The 23,928-nt window shown below is 45.5% G+C and overlaps 1 protein-coding gene across 1 annotated transcript in view; it reads left to right on the forward strand.

Moving 5' to 3' along the window:
- Positions 1 to 11,738: 11,738 nt before the first annotated feature.
- ACAD11 (acyl-CoA dehydrogenase family member 11) overlaps positions 11,739 to 23,928 on the forward strand; it is a 106,957-nt gene continuing 94,767 nt past the window's right edge. Inside the window, exons 1-2 of the mRNA XM_077269055.1 lie at positions 11,739 to 11,975; positions 22,972 to 23,071. Coding sequence (XP_077125170.1) covers positions 11,842 to 11,975; positions 22,972 to 23,071 — 234 coding nt within the window. The 5' untranslated portion in view covers positions 11,739 to 11,841. The remainder of the gene's footprint in view (positions 11,976 to 22,971; positions 23,072 to 23,928) is intronic.

Raw genomic sequence — 23,928 nt, forward strand, 5'->3', positions numbered from 1 at the left:
AGTCTCCTTATGACAAGGAACTGCTCTGACGCTTTTCTGGCACCAACTGCAACCTTAGTCATGGAGATCTATAACAGCCAGTCTGCGGTGAGGGACGTGGCCACCCCACCATCCCCTGTTCTCTGCAGAGAGTCAGCCATTATCAGGAGACTGTGTTCTAGGTAACAGCATATAGCTGCATACTGCTATAATGTGTCAGATGGAGGGGTGAGCAGTGAGGAGCAGCTGCTCTCACACCAGCCCCCTGATAATGTCCCCTTGTCTGCAGTCAGAGGTGAGGAGGCATGGCTTGCTCCTTGCTAGTAGCCATGCAGTGAAGGAAACATTATCAGAGGCCTGACTTCTACCAGAAGCGTCAGTTCTTACTCCATTCATTGTCCTAGTATACAACTGGTAATTCTTCTACCACAACTACGTCCGGCTTTGCTTCTGAAGTCTCTCGGATCTGAAAAATGATAAAAGGTATTGTTTGTTATATGGAATAGCATTACTGAACACATCTTGTTCAATGCGATAACCTGCTAACATGATGAACTTCAGATTGAAGCCATCACTATGACTGGCTCACTGAATAGGGATTCATACATCTGCAGATTACTTCATTTTGGGCCTTTTCATTTTAAAAGTTTTACTTTCTCTACAATTTGATTTGTATCGCGACTTCCATTTAGTTTATCATATTTTAACCCCTTTACCCCCAAGGGTGGTTTGCACGTTAATGACCAGGCCAATTTTTACATTTCTGACCACTGTCCCTTTATGAGGCTATAACTCTGGAACGCTTCAACGGATCCCGGTGATTCTGACACGGTTTTCTCGTGACATATTGTACTTCATGATAGCAGTAAAATTTCCTTGATATTACCTGCGTTTATTTGTGAAAAAAACGGAAATTTGGCGAAAATTTTGAAAATTTCGCAATTTTCCAACTTTGAATTTTTATACAATTAAATCACAGAGATATGTCACACAAAATACTTAATAAGTAACATTTCCCACATGTCTACTTTACATCAGCACAATTTTGGAACCAACATTTTTTTTGTTAGGGAGTTATAAGGGTTAAAAGTTGACCAGCAATTTACAACACCATTTTTATTTTTTTTTTAGGGACCACATCTCATTTGAAGTAATTTTGAGGGGTCTATATGATAGAAAATAAATGACTTTTCAATGCCAAATTGACTGGAATTGAGATGGGACACCATGTTGCGTTTGGAGAGCCCCTGATGTGCCTAAACATTGAAACCCCCTAGTAACTGAAACCCTAATCCAAACACACCCCTAACCCTAATGGTAACCCTAACCACGCCCCTAACCCTAATCCCAACCATAAATGTAATCCAATCCCTAACCCTAACTTTAGCCCCAACCCTAGTGACACCATTTTGGAAAGTATACCCCCTAAGGAACTTATCTAGATGTGTGGTGAGCACTTTGATCCACCATCCATCCTTCTGCTTCACAGAAGTTTATAATGCAGAGCCGTAAAAATAAAAAATCATATTTTTTCACAAAAATGATCTTTTTGCCCCCAATTTTTTTTATTTTCCCAAGGGTAAGAGAAGAAATTGGATGCCAAAAGTTGTTGTACAATTTGTCCTGAGTACGCTGACACCCCATATGTGGGGGTAAACCACTGTTTGGGCGCATGGCAGAGGTCGGAAGGGAAGGAGCGCCATTTGACTTTTCAATGCAAAATTGACTGGAATTGAGATGGGACACCATGTTGCGTTTGGAGAGCCCCTGATGTGTGAAAACAGTGGAAACCCCCTAATAATAACTGAAACCCTAATCCAAACACACCCCTAACCCTAATCCCAATGGTAACCCTAACCACACTCCTAACCCTAATCCCAACCCTATTCCCAACCATAAATGTAATCCAATCCCTAACCCTAACTTTAGCCCCAACCCTAACTGTAGCCTTAAAGGGACACTGTCACCTGAATTTGGAGGGAACAATCTTTAGCCATAGGGGCGGGGTTTTCGGGTGTTTGATTCACCCTTTCCTTACCTGCTGGCTGCATGCTGGCTGCAATATGGGATTGAAGTTCATTCTCTGTCCTCCGTAGTACACGCCTGCACAAGGCAATCTTGCCTTGCGCAGGCGTGTACTACGGAGGACAGAGAATGAACTTCAATCCAATATTGCAGCCAGCGGGTAAGGAAAGGGTGAATCAAACAGCCGAAAACCCCGCCCCTATGGCTAAAGATTGTTCCCTCCAAATTCAGGTGACAGTGTCCCTTTAACCCTAGCCCCAACCCTATTGGTAACATTTTCGGGCACGTGACATTTTTTTTTATCGCTTTTCATTCCGATTTTTGTGAGGCAGACTTACCAAAAAACAGCTATTCATGAATTTCTTTAAAACGGATAAAGCAGTTTTATTCTTCGGGTCAGTACGATTACAGCGATACCTTATTTATATCATTTTTTTTATGTTTTGGAGCTTTTATACGATAAAAACTATTTTATAGAAAAATTAATTATTTTTCCATCGCTTTATTCTGAGGACTATAACTTTTTTATTTTTTCGCTGATGATGCTGTATGGCGGCTCGTTTGTTTGCGGGGCAAGATGACGTTTTCAGCGGTACCATGGTTATTTTTATCTGTCTTTTTGATCACGTGTTATTCCACTTTTTGTTTGGCGGTATGATGATAAAGCGTTTTTTTTTGCCTCGGTTTTTTTTTTTTATGGTCACTGAAGGGGTTAACTAGTGGGACAGTTTTATAGGTCGGGTCATTACGGACGCGGGGATACTAAATATGTGTACTTTTATTGTTTTTTTTTAATTTAGATAAAGAAATGTATTTATGGGAACAATATATATATATATTTTTAGGAATTTTTTTTATTATTTTTTTTTTCACATGTGAATATTTTTTTTTTGCACTATAACTTTGCCCCGGGGGGGGGCCTCATGTTATAGTGTAAGATCGCTGATCAGACACTTTGCTGTGCACTGTGTCAGATCATCGATCTGACGTGCACTCCTGCAGGCTTACCAGCGCTTGCTCTGACCAGGCGCTGGTAAACCACCTCCCTACAGGACTCGGATGCAGCCCCGTGGCCATTTTGGATCCGGGGGACGGAAGGGAGAAGGTAGGAGACCCCCGGAGCAACGCGATCACATCGCGTTGCTCCGGGGGTCTCAGGGAATTCAGCAGGGAGCCCCCTCCCTGGGCGATGCTTCCCTATACCGCCGGAACACTGCGATCATGTTTGATCGCAGTGTGACGGGGGTTAATGTGCCAGGGGCGGTCCGTGACCGCTCCTGGCACATAGTGCCGGATATCAGCTGCGATAGTCAGCTGACACCCGTCCGCGATCGGCCGCGCTCCCCCCGTGAGAGCGGCCGATTGCATATGACGTACTATCTCGTCAGTGGTCATACGGGCCCACCCCACCTCGACGGGATAGTACGTCATATGTCAGAAAGGGGTTAAAGGAGTCGTGTCACCAGATTAATAGTGACAATTTTATGTTACTATTTAATTTCTGCTGCTCCCCTGAGTAATCCAGTTTTTGTATTTTTTAATTCTATAGTCTGGTTCCAGAGATTTGGGCCTTTTAATCTGGTGCTGATTTCTATGGTCAGTCTCACTGGATTCTCTGGGGGCGTGTCCTTACGTTGCTCTACATTACCCTGTGAGCCACGCCCCCTAGGTAAAAACCATAAGAATTAGCACTAAATAAAAAAGGCACATTTCTCTGGCACAGTATGGTAGATTTAAAAGAAACAAGAAGGAAGCAAAGCAATAAAAATACGAGCATAATCTGGCCACTTATCACCTGGTGACATACTCTTTGGGCTCATACTCACCTGCGAGAAACTCAGATGAGTCTCGCACGTCAATACCCGGCGCTGCTGCCGGCACTCAGATCGGAGCGTGTGGCTGCATGTATTCCTATGCTGCCGCACGCTCAGATCTGAGTGCCGGGTGCTGAGTCGCCTGTGTGTTCTGCTGCGGCCTCGGCGCTGTAAGTTTTTTTTCGGGCATGCGCAGTTTGCGCTGCCCTTCAAACTTACAGCGCAGGCTCTGGAGCCGCAGGAGAACACACGGGCGACTGCTGCGTGTTGACTTCCTCAAAGTGGTCGCTGTTGCGGCTGCTGCTCCGACCACGGAAGGTCGTCTGGGAAGCGAGGGACGCACTGCGGTGGTCAATGACAAGGCGGTAAATCCGGGAGCCCCAGTGGTAAGTTAATGAAGGCAGAGGCGGAGCCCTGAGCACAGAGTATAGAGTGAAGGCTGGGAGGCAATTGTGTGTGGGGGAAAAGACATGCCCCCCCCGGACAAATTCGAGGTATCAGGGATAAATTAAAAAAACGATTTATTTTAGCATTGAAAAGGGACCACAACTAAAAGAGCCAATTTGACAGAATGCAGCATTAGTGCTGCACAAGATGGCTCTTTTAGTTAAAAACGCCTGGGGGGGGTGTGACAGGTTCCCTTTAAAAAGGTGTTATTTCATCCCCTACTTTATTTATATGCTTCTCAATAATATGGGCCGCGCTTAACTATAGTCACTAGTGATGAGCAAGTATATTTGTTACTCAAGATTTCCCAAGCATGCTCGGGTGATCTCCGAGTAATTGGATGTGCTCGGAGTTTTAGTTTCTGTCTCCAAAGCTGTATCAATAGTAAAAAGATCTAATGTTAAAAATAATTTAAAAAAAATCATTATATGCTCACCGTCCGGCGCCTTTCCCGCTCCTCGCGACGCTCCAGGCCATTGATTGCGGTCTCACGAGATGATGACGTAGCTGTCTCGCGAGACCGCTACATCATCACGTGTTATTGCCGCAATGCATTCTTGGGACCGGAGCGTCGCGAGGAGCATCACTAAACGCCTCGCCTGGATCCGGGGGCCGCCGGAAGGTGATTAAATAACTTTTTTATTTTAGTTCTTTTTTTAACAGGGATATGGTGCCCACATTGCTATGTACTACATCGCTGTGCTATAATACTACGTGGGCTGTGTTATATACTGCGTGGGCTGTGTTATATACTGCGTGGGCTGTGTTATATACTGCGTGGGCTGTGTTATATACTGCGTCTCTGTGCTATATAAGACGTGGGCTGTGCTATATACTACATCGCTGTGCTATATACTACGTGGGCTGTGTTATATACTGCGTCTCTGTGCTATATACTACGTGGGCTGTGCAATATACTACGTGGCTGTGTTATATACTGCGTGAGCTGTCCTATATACTAAGTGGCTGTGTTATATACTACGTGGGCTGAGCTATATACTACGTAGCTGTGCAATATACATGGCTGGGCAACAGGGCCGGACTGGCCATCGGGCAGTTCTGGCAAATGCCAGAAGGACCGGTGGCAGTCGTGGGCCGCTCGCCAGTCTATGACTCCGGTACAGTTGAATGCAATAATGGTGGAGAGAGCGTCTGCTGACGCTCCCTCTCCCATCATTCCTCGCTCTGCCTGGCGCTGACACTGCGGGTGCGCGATGACGTCATATCATCGCGCACCTGCTGTGTGACCAGGCAGACTGCAGCTGCTGAGACCGGAGCCAGGAGCAGCGCTGGGCACGAGGAGAGGTGAATGTTTTTTTGTTTTTTTTTAATATATCACTGAGTGATAACAGGATTGTGGGGCTATTGGGGGGCTGCATTACATTCTATGGGGGCTGTGCTGCATTACATTCTATGGGGGCTGTGCTGCATTACATTCTATGGGGTACTGTATTATAGTCTATGGAGGGGCTACATTATATTCTATGGGGGGCTGCATTATGGCTCTATGAGGGGGCTGCATTATATTCTCTGGGGGGTTGAATTATACTCAGGGGGCTACAATATATTCTGTGGGGTGGCTGCATTATACTCTGGGGTGGCATCATTATACTGTATCGAGGACTATGGGGAATACATACTATATGAAGAACTATGGGGTGCATTATACTATGGGAAGTGAATTGTACTACATGGATGACAATGGCGGCGCATTATACTATATGGAGCACTATGAGGAATGTATTATACTATTTGGAGGACTGAGGAATGTATTATACTATTTGGAGGACTGAGGAGTGTATTATACTATATGGAGGAATTGCAGTGTATTTTAATATATGGAGGTCTATGAGGAGTGTATTATATGGAGGACAATGTGGAGTGTATAATACTATATGGAGGACTGAGGAGTGTATTATACTATATGGAGGACTGAGGAGTGTATTATACTATATGGAGGACTATGGGGTGTATTATACTAAACAAGCAAAATGCTGCCTATTCATCGATTGATTGGATTGCTTATGTGAGAACAGAAATCCTTGTTATCAGCAGGACATCGCCGGTGTAAACTGTAGTTGTGCTGTTGATAACATGATACTGTATGGGGACAGATTGATCTAATTGTGATTGTTCTGTTCCCTTCATTCTCAGTTGGTGTAAAGAGGTCGGGAAACAAGCAAACGACTTCAGTATTGTCGATCACACTCGTTTAGTAGCCTGAGATCAGCCCATGTAAATACAGCAGAAATGCTTCGCAGGGAGACAAGACAAGGATGATGACAGTTGTAGTTAGCACCCGGCGCCTAGGAATAGCGCTAACTACTGCTTTTCCCAGCTGCCAGAGCATTTAATTCTGGTATGTGTAATGATTTTTAGGGTTGATGTCAGCTGCGTAATGTCAGCTGCTATCAATCCCTGGTGTAAGTAATGGAGAGGTGTCTATCAGACACCCCCACTACTAGCTCAGACATGGCGAGACCCAGCGTCTCTGAAGAGCGGTGACGGTAGGAACAATACCGCTCTTCACATTCGCCGAGCTCAGCGCAAGACCCGGAATATCTGAAGAGCGGTGACGTTACTGGTGTCACCGCTCTTCAGAGTCACCGGGTCTCGTGCTGCGCAGCGGAACCAAAAGTGGCTGTAGGCAAAGTTTATGGAGCATCAGAATGAGGTTCCATAGCCTTTGGTTGCCTCATCCCTTCATTATCTACGAGATCCAGTTATGTAGGTAAAGTAGCGGCTTTTCTTGGTACTGCAACTAAAAGCAATAAATAGGACTGAGCTGTAATGCTGGATACAGCTGTGATTATATGTTATATAGTCGTGTTACACTCCCCTCACTTCTTGTAACCTACCAAGTGTACAAAGATATTATACAGTCACCATGTGACAAGTGGGCCTGTGTACCTTCAAATGCCAGGGCTGAATTTTAGTCCCAGTCCAGCCCTGCTTGTGTGATACTTTGCCGAGACGTGTATCTCATCCTCTCCTGTGTGATGCTGTATGCTGAGCAGTGTATCTAATCCTACCTTGTGTGATACTGTGCTGAGCCGTGTATCTAATCCTCTCCTGTGGGATACTGTGTGCTGAGCCGTGTATCTAATCCTACCCTGTGTGATACTGACTGAGCTGTGTATCTAATACTGTCCTGTGTGATACTGACTGCTGAGCTGTGTATCTAATCTTCTCCTATGCACTCCGCTCCCCCATGTTATTTGTGATCTATATGGCGGTATTATGTGAGGAGTATATGGCGGTATTATATGTGATCTATATGGTGGTATTGTGAGAACACTGGCGGTATTATGTGAGACCTATATGGCGTCGTTATGTGTGATCTATATGGCGGTATTATGTGAGAACACTATGGCGTTGTTATTTGCGATGTATATGATGGCATTATGTGAGAACTATAGGACAGTATTATATGTGATCTGTATGGCGGTATTATGTGAGAACACTATGGCAGTATTATCTTCAGAAAGGGGACCCAATCTAGGGTGGTTCTGGCTGAGCACCTGCACACGGGTCTGGTGTAATAGAGGGGGCAGCATGACCTTCAGTTAGGTGCAGTCAGGGGAGGGCTGGTGAGGCAGCTGAAGAGAGGGGTCTCATTTTTATTGTTACTATATGGCTACATTTCCTTCCCAGTGTCAACCTGTACTGCGCCTGTCACCTCGCTTTCACACATCGCCAGGACAGGATGGAGAAGACAGGATCTGAGGAGGGGAATGGGGTCTTTGCATGAAAAGTCTGGATCAGAACAGGCCATCGATCCGCAGAAATGTTTCTTGGATTTCAGTGGAGCAGACAAGAAAGTCGGTCCATCCATGTGCATAAAAGACAGCGCTCTATGTACAATCCCTGGCTGCTCCGCACACCGAACATGGTGCCTCCACACACCAGCACACTGCTCTCCTGAAATACTCTGTGCTGCTGTCACCCTGCTCCCTCCACCATATATCTCCCAGAATCCTTGCTGCCTGCCATCCTCAGTGACAGTCTACTTGTCAGTATAACTCTGCAGTCACCAACAAAATGGCTTCTCACTGTGTTCACAGTCATGTCAGCAGACTCCGCCCATAATTACTGCAGTGCAGTAATGTGAGCTAGTTGTACACTGGGTTTTTGTCAAATTTCATTAGCTGCTCCCCCTAGTGTTTAAAAGTGGAAATGCCAAACCTTTTAAAATTATTTTTCATATTTTACTAAATTATAAACAAATGATAATATTTTTAAAGAAAATTTAAACATTAACCCCTTTCTGACCTCGGATGGGATAGTACGTCCGAGGTCAGATCCCCCGCTTTGATGCAGGGCTCTGGCGGTGAGCCTGCATCAAAGCCGGGACATGTCAGCTGTTTTGAACAGCTGACATGTGCCCGCAATAGCGGCGGGTGAAATCGCGATTCACCCACCGCTATTAACTAGTTAACTGCCGCTGTCAAACGCTGACAGCGGCATTTAAACCGGCGCTTCCGGCCGGAAATGATCGCATCGCCGACCCCGTCACATGATCGGGGGTCAGCAATGCTTCTGTATAGTAACCATAGAGGTCCATGAGACCTCTATGGTTACTGATCCCCGGTAGCTGTGAGCGCCACCCTGTGGTCGGCGCTCATAGCACACCTGCATTTCTGCTGCATAGCAGCGATCTGATGATCGCTGCTATGTAGCAGAGCCGATCGAGTTGTGCCAGCTTCTAGCCTCCTATGGAGGCTATTGAAGCATGGCAAAAGTAAAAAAAAAAAAAAGTAAAAAAAAAATGTGAAAAAAATAAAAAAAATATAAAAGTTTAAATCACCCCCTTTCGCCCCATTCAAAATAAATCAATAAAAAAAAAAATCAAACCTACACATATTTGGTATCGCCGAGTTCAGAATCGCCCGATCTATCAATAAAAAAAAGCATTAACCTGATATCTAAACAGCGTAGCGAGAAAAAAATTTGAAACGCCAGAAATACGTTTTTTTGGTCACCGCGACATTGCATTAAAATGCAATAACGGGCGATCAAAAGAACATATCTGCACTGAAATGGTATCATTAAAAATGCCAGCTCGGCACGCCAAAAATAAGCCCTCAACCGACCCCAGATCATGAAAAATGAAGACACTACGGGTATCGGAAAATGGTGCAATTTTTATTTTTTTAGCAAAGTTTGGAATTTTTTTTCACCACTTACGGTACATAAAAAATAACCTAGTCATATTTGAGGCCTATGAACTCGTAATGACCTGGAGAATCATAATGGCAGCTCAGTTTTAGCATTTAGTGAACCTAGCAAAAAAGCCAAACAAAAAACAAGTGTGGGACTGCACTTTTTTTTGCAATTTCACCGCACTTGGAATTTTTTTCCCCGTTTTCTAGTACACGACATGGTAAAACCAATGATGTCGTTCAAAGGCACAACTTGTCCCGCAAAAAATAAGCCCTCACATGGCCAAATTGACTGAAAACTAAAAAAATTATGGCTCTGGGAAGGAGGGGAAAAACGAACACGGAAAGACGGAAAATCCCAAGGTCATGAAGGGGTTAATTCTTTACATTTTTTTTCAATTGCTGGAAAAAAATAAAAATTACGCCACCTTCCCCTTAAGTCCATCTAGTCGAACCCATAGCCTAGCCTAGCATGCCCTAACATGTTGATCCAGAGGAAGGCAAAATAAACCCATGTGGCAAAGAGTAAGCTCCACATTGGGGAAAAAAATTCCATCCCGACTCCACATACGGCAATCAGACTAGTTCCCTGGATCAACGCTCTACATGCAGCTTCATCCGTTACCTTAATATTTCCCTTGTTAATTCACAAATCCACTTGAAATGTGATTTGGATATTGCAGCTTTTATGCATTGGCACTTTAGATAATAGTCTGCTTCATCCTTTATTTTGTATTCATAGGGGATATCCTTGTATGATCTTGAAATTACGGGTGAGGATATAATGTGAATGCAATCTTGAAAATTATAGCCAGTACCCTACACCTCTTTAGGAGCAAGAAAAGAAGTATAGTCCCATTTGTTTCTCCTCGGGCAGACTGGCCTACCGCCTCAACGCATTAAACTAACTATCCCTGTGTGGCCTATTAAAAATAGAAAAAAAAAGAAAAAAAACCCCACATAATCAGGTTCCTCGCATCATGTTCTCATACACTTTATGCAGTTAATAGCCCTCTGTGTCTGTACTGCTACCTACTTAGGCAGTTAACTGGTTCATGCAGCTTTACATGAACACCCGAGCCTTACACTTTGGCTGGTCCAAATAACTAAAGCCATTGTTACCATCCACCTCTCGTGTCTCCCCTTTTCCTCATAGGTTGTAAGCTTGCGAGCAGGGCCCTCATTCCTCCTGGTATCCGTTTTGAACTGTGATTTCTGTTATGCTGTAATGTCTATTGTCTGTACAAATCCCCTCTATAAGTTGTAAAGCGCTGCGGAATATGTTGGCGCTATATAAATAAAAATTATTATTATTATTATTCAGCTGACCTCTTCTGGTTGTTTTTGGGTTGAGGCGCTAGATACAATTTTGCATGTGTATTTTTAATGTGTTTGAATAAAGGCTCACTTTTTTATTTAATATAGTTTAATGACTATATGATCAGTATGTTTATTCAAAAGAAAAATTGCAGGATACAGGCATTGTGGTCTACGGTGGCAAAGCCCGGAGCGACCAGGAACAGCCGGGGACGGCGGCATTATCCCACAGTGATCTTCCCACCACACAAGCCGGTGTATAGCCTGAGCCCTGGGCTACAGTGATGTCACATGACAGGACGGTGAGGTCACAGTGTGACATCACACATCTCATGGTGGTCACTGGTAACCTGCAGAGCAGTAGGAAGTGCCCCCAGTACGTGCAGCAGTGTCCCCTGCAGTCTGGCAGTAGCACAGGTACCTGTATGGGTTGGAGTCCACCACCTCCGCACTCATCTGCACAATCCTAGCTCTGTGGGCTCCATGTCTGCTCCTGACCCTGCTCAGCTCCTCTTCTAGCTCCCGCACCCTGGCCTGCAGCTCCTGCACCAGCCTGTCAGTAGCCATGGCCGCAGCGCCCCACAGTCGCACTGGGCAGCAGCGATGCTCTGAATTAGTCACTGCCGCCTGTAGAGACACGTCTGCAGTCAGGAAGAGGCGGGCCTGTCCGACTGCAGGATAAACTACATCTCCCAGCATGCCTGCAATGTATTACTCAGTCACGGCATGCTGGGAGATGTAGTTCTGCAGGTGCAGTAGCACCAGGAGTTTGCTAGAGGCTAGAGAGTGCGTTGCTATGGGTGGACTGGTTTCTTCATAACTCATGAGTCTGACTCCTGGGCCTTATAGTTCTTCAGCTGGAGCCTGAAGTTGCTATATAAAACTTTATTGAGAGAACACTTTGGGGACTAGCAGAGAACTTGCCAGTTTCCAATGTGGCCGCGGCGGCGCGTTATTCCTAATACGTCACTAGTGTTTTTTCCCTCATTAACTTTATTGACACTAAAAAGCGAAACAATGGTAATAATGTGTCAAAGGTAGAGAAGTCCAAGGTGCAGGTCCGGGTTTTGCACAGACGGTCATTGCAGTGTGTAGACATGGCAGCTCCAGAAGCGGACACCAGCGCAGTCAGGGACAAGCACAAGTTTGACGAGCACAAACTAAATGACTACTTATCCAGCAACCTGCCGGGCTTCAGCACCAGCGACGAGCTGTCAGTCAGACAATACAGGTGAGAGCGACAGACCGACAGGATAACAGGCAGTACAGGTGAGAGTGAGGGGATAACAGACAGTACAGGTGAGAGTGAGGGGATAACAGACAGTACAGGTGAGAGTGAGGGGATAACAGACAGTACAGGAGAGAGCGACAGGATAACAGACAGTACAGGAGAGAGCGACGGATAACAGACAGTACAGGAGAGAGCGACGGATAACAGACAGTACAGGTGAGAGCGACGGATAATAGACAGTACAGGTGAGAGCGACGGATAACAGACAGTACAGGAGAGAGCGACAGGATAACAGGCAGTACAGGTGAGAGCGACGGATAACAGACAGTACAGGAGAGAGCGACAGGATAACAGGCAGTACAGGTGAGAGTGAGGGGATAACAGACAGTACAGGTGAGAGTGAGGGGATAACAGACAGTACAGGAGAGAGCGACGGATAACAGACAGTACAGGAGAGAGCGACAGGATAACAGGCAGTACAGGTGAGAGCGACGGATAACAGACAGTACAGGAGAGAGCGACAGGATAACAGGCAGTACAGGTGAGAGCGACGGATAACAGACAGTACAGGAGAGAGCGACAGGATAACAGACAGTACAGGAGAGAGCGACAGGATAACAGGCAGTACAGGTGAGAGCGACGGATAACAGACAGTACAGGTGAGAGCGACGGATAACAGACAGTACAGGAGAGAGCGACGGATAACAGACAGTACAGGAGAGAGCGACAGGATAACAGGCAGTACAGGTGAGAGCGACGGATAACAGACAGTACAGGAGAGAGCGACAGGATAACAGGCAGTACAGGTGAGAGCGACGGATAACAGACAGTACAGGAGAGAGCGACAGGATAACAGACAGTACAGGAGAGAGCGACAGGATAACAGGCAGTACAGGTGAGAGCGACGGATAACAGACAGTACAGGTGAGAGCGACGGATAACAGACAGTACAGGAGAGAGCGACGGATAACAGACAGTACAGGTGAGAGCGACGGATAACAGACAGTACAGGAGAGAGCGACAGGATAACAGGCAGTACAGGTGAGAGCGACGGATAACAGACAGTACAGGAGAGAGCGACAGGATAACAGGCAGTACAGGAGAGAGCGACAGGATAACAGACAGTACAGGAGAGAGCGACAGGATAACAGACAGTACAGGTGAGAGCACGAATTACAGACAGTACAGGTGAGAGTGAGGGGATAACAGGCAGTACAGGTGAGAGCACGAATTACAGACAGTACAGGTGAGAGCGACGGATAACAGACAGTACAGGAGAGAGCGACGGGATAACAGGCAGTACAGGTGAGAGCGACGGATAACAGACAGTACAGGAGAGAGCGACAGGATAACAGGCAGTACAGGTGAGAGCGACGGATAACAGACAGTACAGGAGAGAGCGACAGGATAACAGACAGTACAGGAGAGAGCGACAGGATAACAGACAGTACAGGTGAGAGCGACGGATAACAGACAGTACAGGAGAGAGCGACAGGATAACAGGCAGTACAGGTGAGAGCGACGGATAACAGACAGTACAGGAGAGAGCGTCAGGATAACAGGCAGTACAGGTGAGAGCGACGGATAACAGACAGTACAGGAGAGAGCGACAGGATAACAGACAGTACAGGTGAGAGCGACGGATAACAGACAGTACAGGAGAGAGCGACGGGATAACAGACAGTACAGGTGAGAGCGACGGATAACAGACAGTACAGGAGAGAGCGTCAGGATAACAGACAGTACAGGAGAGAGCGACAGGATAACAGACAGTACAGGTGAGAGCGACGGATAACAGACAGTACAGGAGAGAGCGACAGGATAACAGGCAGTACAGGTGAGAGCGACGGATAACAGACAGTACAGGAGAGAGCGTCAGGATAACAGGCAGTACAGGTGAGAGCGACAGGATAACAGGCAGTACAGGTGAGAGCGACGGATAACAGACAGTACAGGAGAGAGCGACAGGATAACAGGCAGTACAGGTGAGAGCGACGGATAACAGACAGTACAGGAGAGAGCGACAGGATAACAGGCAGTACAGGTGAGAGCACGGATAACAGACAGTACAGGAGAGAGCGACAGGATAACAAGCAGTACAGGTGAGAGCAAGGGGCCGACACTGGGGCAGTAAAGGTGAGAGCGAAGGGCCGACAGTGGGGCAGTACAGGTGAGAGCGAGGGGCTGACAGTCAGGCAGTACAGGTGAGAGCGAGGGGCCGACAGTGGGGCAGTACAGGTGAGAGCGAGGGGCTGACAGTCGGACAATACAGGTGAGAGAGAGGGTCCGGCAGTACAGGTGAGAGCGAGGGGCCGACAGCCAGTACAGGTGAGAGCGAGGGGCCGATAGGCAGTACAGGTGAGAGCGAGGGGCTGACAGGCAGTACAGGTGAGAGCGAGGGGCCGAAAGGCAGTACAGGTGAGAGCGAAGGGCCGATAGGCAGTACAGTTGAGAGCGAGGGGCCGATAGGCAGTACAGGTAAGAGCGAGGGGCCGACAGGTAGTACAGGTGAGAGCGAGGGGCCGACAGTCAGGCAGTACAGGTGAGAACGAGGGGCCCACAGTAGGGCAGTACAGGTGAGAGCGAGGGGCCGACAATGGGGCAGTACAGGTGAGAGCGAGGGTCTGACAGTCAGGCAGTACAAATGAGAGCGAGGGGCCGACAGTGGGGCAGTATAGGTGAGAGCGAATGGCCAACAGTGGGGCAGTACAGGTGAGAGCGAAGGGCTGACAGTGGGGACAGTACAGATGAGAGCAAGGGGCCGACAGTGGGGCAGTACAGGTGAGAACGACGGGTTAGCCGACAGGCAGTACAGGTGAGAACGAGGGGGCGACAGTCGGGCAGTACAGGTGAGAGCAAGGGGCTGACGGGCAGTACAGATGAGGACGAGGGGCCAACAGTTGGGCAATACAGGTGAGAGCGAGGGGCTGACTGGCAGTACGGGTGAAATGGTCAGGCACCTTACTCTGCAATGCTTATTATAATGTGCGCTTTTCCATTGCGATCATGGACTGCACAAATGCAGGTAGGACCATTGCTGATAGATGGCCAAGGGATTTTTTTCAACTTTTGGACCTTCCTTGCTGTGTGGGAAATGGACACCAAACGCAGCAGTCAAGATGAGTTTGTCATTCAGTATGCTCTCTGCATAGGCAGCAAGTTGGCAACGAAAGTTGTAATACTTTTTTTTATTTTTTTTTCCAACTTTAAGTAGATTTAGGGCTAAGGCTAGGGTTACAGTTATGGTAATAAAATGGTCCCATAAGAAAGAAACCAAGACTGTCCACATGTTAGGAGGTGCAAAATTGTAGTTTTGCCCCCAGTCACTGACCACCACACTACCCCATTGGACCCCCTACTATACTGATTTGCACCGCATTTGGTCACAGCATATCGCCAGAATGGGCCATAAATTGATAAGACCCCTTATGATCCCCAGACTGCCGCACCATACACATTAAAGCAGCTACACCTGCTTCTTTCCTAAAGAATAAAACCACAAATGACTGGGGTGTAGCCAGATGTTTGGGTTCCACCACCTAGTGACAAAAGCTGAAATGGCAAAATTTAGTGAAAGGTAAAATGAGTTGACCTGTTAGTTTATAGTATCTGTGAAGGTTAAGAGTATAAAGAATGATAAAGTACAAGCTATGGCCCAATGAAATTACAAAGGTCTTTTAATTTATTAGTGGAATGACATTGATAGTGTTGTGTGCTCACATGTCTGGGCATAGGTTGGCTTTATCAGAAAAGTTCCTCAACATACATAATATTCCTATTAGCTTGTTATTTTAGCAACTTGTTTATCTGTGCAAAAGGTGTGAAGGGAATCTGTCAACAGGATTTCACTCCCTAAACTACACTGCTTAAAAAATAAAGGGAACACTTAAACAACAGTATATAACTCCCAAGTAAATCAAACTTCTGTGAAATCAAACTGTCCACTTAGGAAGCAACACTGACATCAATTTCACATGCTGTTGTGCAAATGGAATAGACAACAGATGGAAATTATTGGCAATTATCAAGACACCCTCAATAAAGGAGTGGTTCTGCAGGTGGGGACCACAGACCACATCTCAGTACCAATGCTTTCTGGCTGATGTTTTGATCACTTTTGAATGTAGGTTGTGCTTTCACGCTCGTGGTAGCATGAGATGGACTCTACAACCCACACAAGGGGCTCAGGTAGTGCAGCTCATCCAGGATGGCACATCAATGTGAGCTGTGGCAAGAAGGTTTGCTGTGTCTGTCAGCGTAGAGTCCAGAGGCGCTACCAGGAGACATGCTAGTACACCAGGATGTTAGAATCTGTTTTGTTTTTGACCATCTGCCATCTTGTTGTGGTTTTCTGGTTGCTGGTCTTTTTCCCCTGGTGCAGGGTTGTCTTAAGTCAGGTGATTGTATCACCCTTTATTACCCGGCACCTGCCTCCCAGTCCTTGCTGGACAAGTGTTAATCCTCTAGAGTTCTGGCTAGGTGCTTTGATAGCTTTCTGTGTTTGATATTGTGCAGTTCTGGGACCCCCGGTTCTACTATCCTTAGTTTCTGTTTTCTGTTGGTTTCTGCAGCCTTCTCTGTATTTTCTATTAGGAGGTGACCTGTTTTTATACCCAGTCCTTAGATATTTTAGGGACCCCCTTTTCCCTATCTATAGGTCTTCACTTGAGATTAACCTAGGATCGTCGGTGGGTCTATTCGCAAGGAATGGGTCACCCACTCCATCGTAGGGTCTCAGCCTAGTCTCAGTGCAGGGACAGATTTCCCCCTTCCATCCTAGTTCTGTGTTGCAGTTCCGTAACACAGGAGACGTGGAGTGGGCCGTGGGAGGGCAAAAGCCCAGCTGCATGACTGCTACCTCTGCCTTTGTACAAGGAGGAACAGGAGGAGCACTGCCAGAGCCCTGCAGAATGACCTCCAGCAGGCCACAAATGTGCATGTGTCTGCACAAACGGTTAGAAACCAACTACATGAGGATGGTCTGAGTGCCCAACGTCCACAGATGGGGGCTGAGCTCACAGCCCAACACCGTGCAGGACGATTGGCATTTGCCACAGAACACCAGGATTGGCAAATTCACCACTGGCGCCCTGTGCTCTTCACAGGTGAAAGCAGGTTCACACTGAGCACACGTGACAGACATGACAGAGTCTGGAGACGCCGTGGAGAGCGATCTGCTGCCTGCAACATCCTTCAGCATGACCGGTTTGGCAGTGGTTCAGTAATGGTGTGGGGGTGGCATTTCTTTGGAGGGCCACACAGCCCTCCATGTGCTCGCCAGGGGTAGCCTGACTGCCATTAGGTACCGAGATGAGATCCTCAGACCCCTTGTGAGACCATATGCTGGTGCGGTTGGCACTGGATTCCTCCTAATGCAGGACAATGCCAGACCTCATGTGGCTGGAGTGTGTAAGCAGGTCCTGCAAGATGAAGGCATTGAAGCTATGGACTGGCCCGCCCGTTACCCAGACCTGAATCCGATTGAACACATCTGGGACATCATGTCTCGCACCATCCACCAATGTCACGGTGCACCATAGACTGTCCAGTAGTTGGCGGATGCTTTAGTCCAGGTCTTGGAGGAGATCCCTCAGGAGACCATCCGCTACCTCATCGGGAGCATGCCCAGGCATTTTAGGGAAGTCATACAGGCACATGGAGGCAACATACACACAACTGAACATCTTTTCCTTGTCTTGAGGCATTTCCACTGAAGTTGGATCAGCCTGTAATTTGATTTTTCACTTTGATTTTGAGCATCATTCCAACTCCAGACCGCCATGGGATATTTATTTTGATTTACATTGATAATTTTTATGTTTTATTGTTCTCAACACATTCCACTATGTAATGAATAAAAATTTGCAACTGAAATATTTCATGCAGTGATATCTAGGATGTGGTATTTTAGTGTTCCCTTTATTTTTTTGAGCAGTGTATATATATTTAATCATTTCAAAAGGGAAAATGTGCTGATGCAAAAGTTTCAGCAGCCTCAGAAATTTTTATTCTCAGATAACTTTGCCCAAGGTTTCAGACCTTAATTAGTCTTTAGGGTTTTTAGGTTGTTCGCTATTATCATTAGGAAAGACCAGGTGGTGCAAACTTCCCAGTGTTATAAAAAGTCAGCCTCCTCTGTCCTTGTGCCAAAAACAGCCATGGGTTCTTTAAAGCAGCTGCCTATCACTCTGAAAATGGTGGAGGTCCACAAAGCAGGAGAAAGCTATAAGGTAGGAAAGTGTTTTATAGTTGCCCTTTCCTCAGTTCAAAATGTAAGTAAGAAATGGTGGTTAACAGGAATAGTAGAGGTAAAAGTAAGGTCTGGAAGAGCAAGCAAAATTTAATCGAGAGCTGCTCGTAGTATTGTGTTGTGAATTCCGTTCTCGAACTCCCTCCTGTGGTCATGAATGGTACTTCGGCGAGTTCTGTCCGTGGACTCCCTCTGGTGGCTGTGAGTGGAATGGCTGGTCCTTGAGATTACTTCCTCAGCTGCCCTCGTTTGCGGCTAGGCTGGCTTCTCTATTTAACTCCACTCAGATCGTTACTTCATGCCAGCTGTCAATGTATTAGTACTGGTTCAGATCTCTCTCGGATCTTTCTGATGACCTGTCTACTCCAGCAGAAGTTAAGTCCCTGCTAGTTCATTTGTTGTTCATTGTGTACTGAATATATTTCTTAGTACTTGCTAAGTTCTAGTCCAGCTTGCTAACATGATATTGCCTTGCTAGCTGGAAGCTCTGGGGTGTAGAGTGGCACCTCCGCACCGTGAGTCGGTGCGGGGGTCTTTTTGCACACTCTGCGTGGCTTTTTGTAGATTTTTGTGCTGACCGCATAGATTCCTTTCCTATCCTCAGTCTATTTAGTAAGTCTGGCCTCCTTTGCTGAAACCTGTTTCATTCCTGTGTTTGTGACTTTCCTCTTAACTCACCGTCAATATTTGTGGGGGGCTGCCTTTTCCTTTGGGGAATTTCTCTGAGGTAAGGTAAGGCTTATTTTCCTATCTTTAGGGGTAGTTAGCTCTTAGGCTGTGAAGAGGCGTCTAGGGAGAGTTAGGTACGCTCCACGGCTATTTCTAGTGTGTGTGATAGGATTAGAGTTTGCGGTCAGCAGAGATCCCACTTCCCAGAGCTTGTCCTGTCGTCTAGTTTAACCATCAGATCATTCCAGGTGCTCCTAACCACCAGGTCCATAACAGTATTGCTAGAGAGGCAAATTAGAACCCCTGCTTGACTGCAAAAGACCTTCAGAAAGATTTAGCAGACTCTGGAGTAGTGGTACATTGTTCTACTGTTCTGACACACCTGCACAAATATGGCCTTCATGGAAGAATCATCAGAAGAAAACCTCTCCTGTTTCCTTACCATAAAATTCAGTGTCAGAAGTATGAAAAGAACATCTAAACCAGAATGATGCATGTTGGAACAAAGTCCTATGGACTGATGAGGTTGAAATAGAACTTATGCCACAGTGATCAAAGGTATGTGTGGAGAGAAAAAAGGGCACAATTTCAAGAAAAGAATGTCTCGCCAACCATTAGACATGGGGGTAGCTCAATGATGTTTTAGGAGTTGTGTTGTAGCCAATGGCACAGGGAATATTTCACAGGTAGAGGGTAGAATGGATTCAATGAAATTTCTACAAATTCTTGATGCAAACATAACACCATCTGTAAAAAAAACCATGAAGTTGAAGAGGATGACTTCTACAAATGGATTATGATCCTAAACACGTGTCAAAGTCCATAATAGACTACCTCAAAAGGGGCAAGCTGAAGATTTTACAATAGCCCTCACAGTCCCCTGATCTGAACATTAATGAAAATCTGTGGCTAGACCTAAAAATAGCAGTGCATGCAAGACTACCCCGAATCTCACAGTACTGGAAGAAATTTCCAAGGAAGAATGGATAAAAATCCATCAAAGAATTGAAAGACTCTTGGCTGACTGCAAAAAGTGTTTACAAGCTGTGATACTTTTAAAAGTGGGTGCTGCTAGGTACTAACCATCCGGTGTGCCCAAACTTTAACACTGGCCCATTTTCCTTTTTGTTTTTTTTAAATGTAAAAGATAAAAATATATATATTTGTTTTCCTAAAATGCAAAGGAAATGTATCATCTATAACGTAAGGCCTTTTAGAGATCATTTAATCTTCAACTTGCTTAAAGGGAACCTATCAGCAGGATAGTGCACAGTAACCTACACACAGTGTTAGGTCGGCACCATTATACTGATTAAAATGATCCCTTGGTTGATGAGATCTGTCTTATGGTTGTTCTTTAATCTTTATTTTTAGTTTGTAGTAAATGAGATTCTCGTGCCCTAAGGCAGGGCTGGTGTATGTGACGCTCTGATTAGATATGCATGATGCAGACTGCTGGCAGGTCACTGCTCCCTCACTGACCTGACTCCTAGTTTGCATAATGAATACCTAACATACTGAAGAAAGAGACAAAACAACACTTCTGCAGACAGGTGGCAGCTGTGGCACCTGCTCTACAGCATAACCGCATGGTTAGTGTACCAATAATACATTTTCTTGAAGTTATTCAGCTAGGGGAAAAAAAAAAATAAAAAAATCAATTTGAAAATGGTGCCCGCCGCATCTGTGCAGTAGTAGCTATCGGTGTCTATAGCTGTGGTTTGAGAGCTGCTAATGCACAGGCGCGGGCGGCGCCATCTTGGAGGAGGAATTTTTTTTCTTCTCCAGTAAGATGACGCCGCTGGTGCATGTGCAGTAGCAGCTTATTGGATCACAGCTGTAGACACCGATAGCTACTACTGCACAGGTGCGGCGGGCACCATTTTCAAATAGATTTTTTATTTTTTTTTCCCCTAGCTGAATAACTTCAAGAAAATGTATTAGGCTACTTTCACACTAGCGCCGTGCACTGCACGTCGCTATGCGACGTTGCGGCGCACCGACGCTAGCTGTGAAAGCGCCGCACAACGGGGGCAGCGGATGCAGTTTTCCAACGCATCCGCTGCCCCATTGTGAGGTGCGGGGAGGAGGCGGCGGAGTTCCGGCCGCAACGTTTTTTGGTGGCGACGGTCTGACGCAACACGACGCAACCGTCGCACGACGGTTGCGACGTGTGGCAATGCGTCGCTAATAAAAGTCTATGGAGAAAAAACGCATCCCGCAAGCACTTTTGCAGGATGCGTTTTTTCTGCAAAACGACGCATAGCGACGTGCAGTGCACGACGCTAATGTGAAAGTAGCCTTATTGGCACACTAACCATGCAGTTTTGCTGCAGAGCTGGCACCTGCCTGCAGAAGCGTCCTTTGTCTCTTTCTTCAGTATGTACATATATTCATTATGCAAACTAATTAGTAAAACACACTAATGTTACCAGGGTATCATTAAAAATTACTATTAAAATTCCAATATATAAGAAATCTGTAAGATAAGGACACCCAGAAACCCCAGTGTGTTAGAGGTGTAGTATAACACTACAATTGATAAGAAATATCGTGCTCACCACATAGAAGCAATCCCATAAAAACAACCAGGACAGGAAATGTAATCACATAAATATCAATTTATTAGGTATCATTAATTTAAAACATACAATATGATATTAAAAGAAAATAGTAAAGAGCAATAAAATATATATGTATAAGATATACAAGTGCCTGTAGCTATCTGGCTGCCATATTAGATAGTTCAAATATCCATAAGGTCATTAAGAATGGCCCACTAAAATAGTAAAAAACGTGTGCATAGATTAGATCAAAAAGGTAACCACAATGTGCAAAGATGAAAAAATATATTAATGATAAAGCAAAAGTGCTGAAGTGCTAAAGTAATACGCAGTACAACATGCGTGGTATAAAGTGCAAAAATAGTGCACAGCAAAAGTGTAAATTAATGGGCTTTATAGGAAGACACTTACTTCAATTATATATACAAGTATACGTGGCACCAGTGCTCTCCAGGGCACCCCGACGCGCGTTTCGGACGCACTGTTCCTTCGTCAGGGGGTGTAAATGCAAACTAGTGGGCAGGTCAGTGAGGGAGCAGTGACCTGTCAGCAGTCTGCATTATGAATATATAATCAGAGCACCACACACATGAACCCCGCCTTAGGGTACGAGCATATCATTAACTACAAACTGAAAATAAAGATTAAAGAACAAACATAAGACAGATTTCATCAACCAAGGTATCATTTTCAGTATAACGGCGCCGACCTGACAGTGTGTAGGTTACTGTGCACAATCCTGCTGACAGGTTCCCTTTAACTGCACACAGTAACAGTAATTTTGACCAGGGGTGCCCAAACTTTTCATGCCACTATAACTTTACATGGCCAGCCTGTCCCTCCGTTACTGAGAAATTAGCTTTTGAATTGATATGTAAATGAGGTCGAAGAGCTATTTTGGAGATCTGAAGCCTCTGTCACTCCAGCTCTGTTCCCTGCATAGTGCTGCCTCCTCCGGTTTGACTCGCTGCTCCTTTTGCTTGAAGTCACAAAGCATAGAGGCTGTCAGTCAAGTAGAAGAAGTTGGTGCTGTCAGGGGGAATAGAGCTGGAGTGACAGAGGCTACAGATCTACAATAATTCTTCAGTCTCATCTGCATATCAATTTAAATGCAGATTTCTCAGTAACAGATGAATGGACTGACCATGTAAAAGTATTGCTGGACTTGTATAAGAAAAAGTTAAATGCACATATAGTTTGAAGGGTGTAATCCTGATGTTAGCTTCTCTTTACGTTTCGATCAGTCACTAAAGCCATAGACCTGACTGCATGGTAACACAGATTTTACCCACGCCTAGGAATGAAATTACAAATCATTTCCAACTTTTGCGTCATTTATAACCGTGTGATGCCAGGATTCCTCTAGAGCTGCCCTGTTGTGTCGGCATGCAGCATGCTTACTCACAACTTGTCTGTGACTTACAGGTTTTTTATTTAGTAAAGTTACACAATTTGTTTTATAAATTTAAATAGAAAAATAACATTCTAATTATTATTATTGTTTTTATTATAGATCTGGACAATCCAACCCCACATTTTTTCTGCAGAAAGGTCAGAAAAAATTTGTCCTCAGGAAGAAGCCGCATGGCCAGCTGCTGCCAGGAGCTCATCGGGTAAAGTACAATTCATCATGTGAGGGTTGACTATTCCAATATTTGCTGATATTTAGCAGGAAATGTGAAAAGTACAATAGATTATTTTAATTGCATACATTGTCAGGAACAAAAAGAAATTGTTGAACAATTTTAAGAAATGCCACTTTCTAATGAGCTTAATCTTTCTAAAGTGTTAGAAATACACACACTGTTTTAAAGTGAATCTGTCAGCAGATTTTCGCTACCCCATCTGAGAGCATCCTAATGTCAGAGACCCTGATTCCAGCAATATGTCATTTACTTGACTAGGTGCTACATTAAAAACACTTTCCTTTGCTGCAGAGCTATCAGTTCCTGACTATAGACCTGTGTATAACCCCACCTTCATCACTGACTGGCAGCTTTCTGTGTACATTGTTCATAAGCTGCAAGCTACCAATTAGTGGTGAGGTGGGCTTGAACTGCCTGGCAACAGTCGTCCTCTAGTGATGATTTCCTGCTGATAAAACAATGATTGTCAAAGCCACATTTTTGTGCACATATTCCATCCTATGACTCTTACTTTTTAAATGCATGTGGGATAGCTGCGGAGACACCATCACGTGTTTCTCAACGCAAGCAGTGAATAGCCAGGCCTTTCCCCGGGAAGGAACAACCACGGGAAGGGCAGCATCCAATACAGGAAAACCACCTATGCCAAGCATGGTATCCATCCACAGACAGCTGTTTCGGGGTGTTTGCCCCTCATCAGTGTGGAGTAGGAATCTGGCTATTAGGAGCAGTGCCTAGTAAAAGGCTGTAAAGGCACAGATGATTGGCCTCGGGGAGACCAAAACATCCAACACCGCGGAGACACCATCACGTGTTTCTCAACG

The sequence above is a fragment of the Ranitomeya variabilis genome, chromosome 6 (genome assembly GCF_051348905.1).
Source record: "Ranitomeya variabilis isolate aRanVar5 chromosome 6, aRanVar5.hap1, whole genome shotgun sequence".
In the NCBI taxonomy this organism is placed as follows: domain Eukaryota; kingdom Metazoa; phylum Chordata; class Amphibia; order Anura; family Dendrobatidae; genus Ranitomeya; species Ranitomeya variabilis.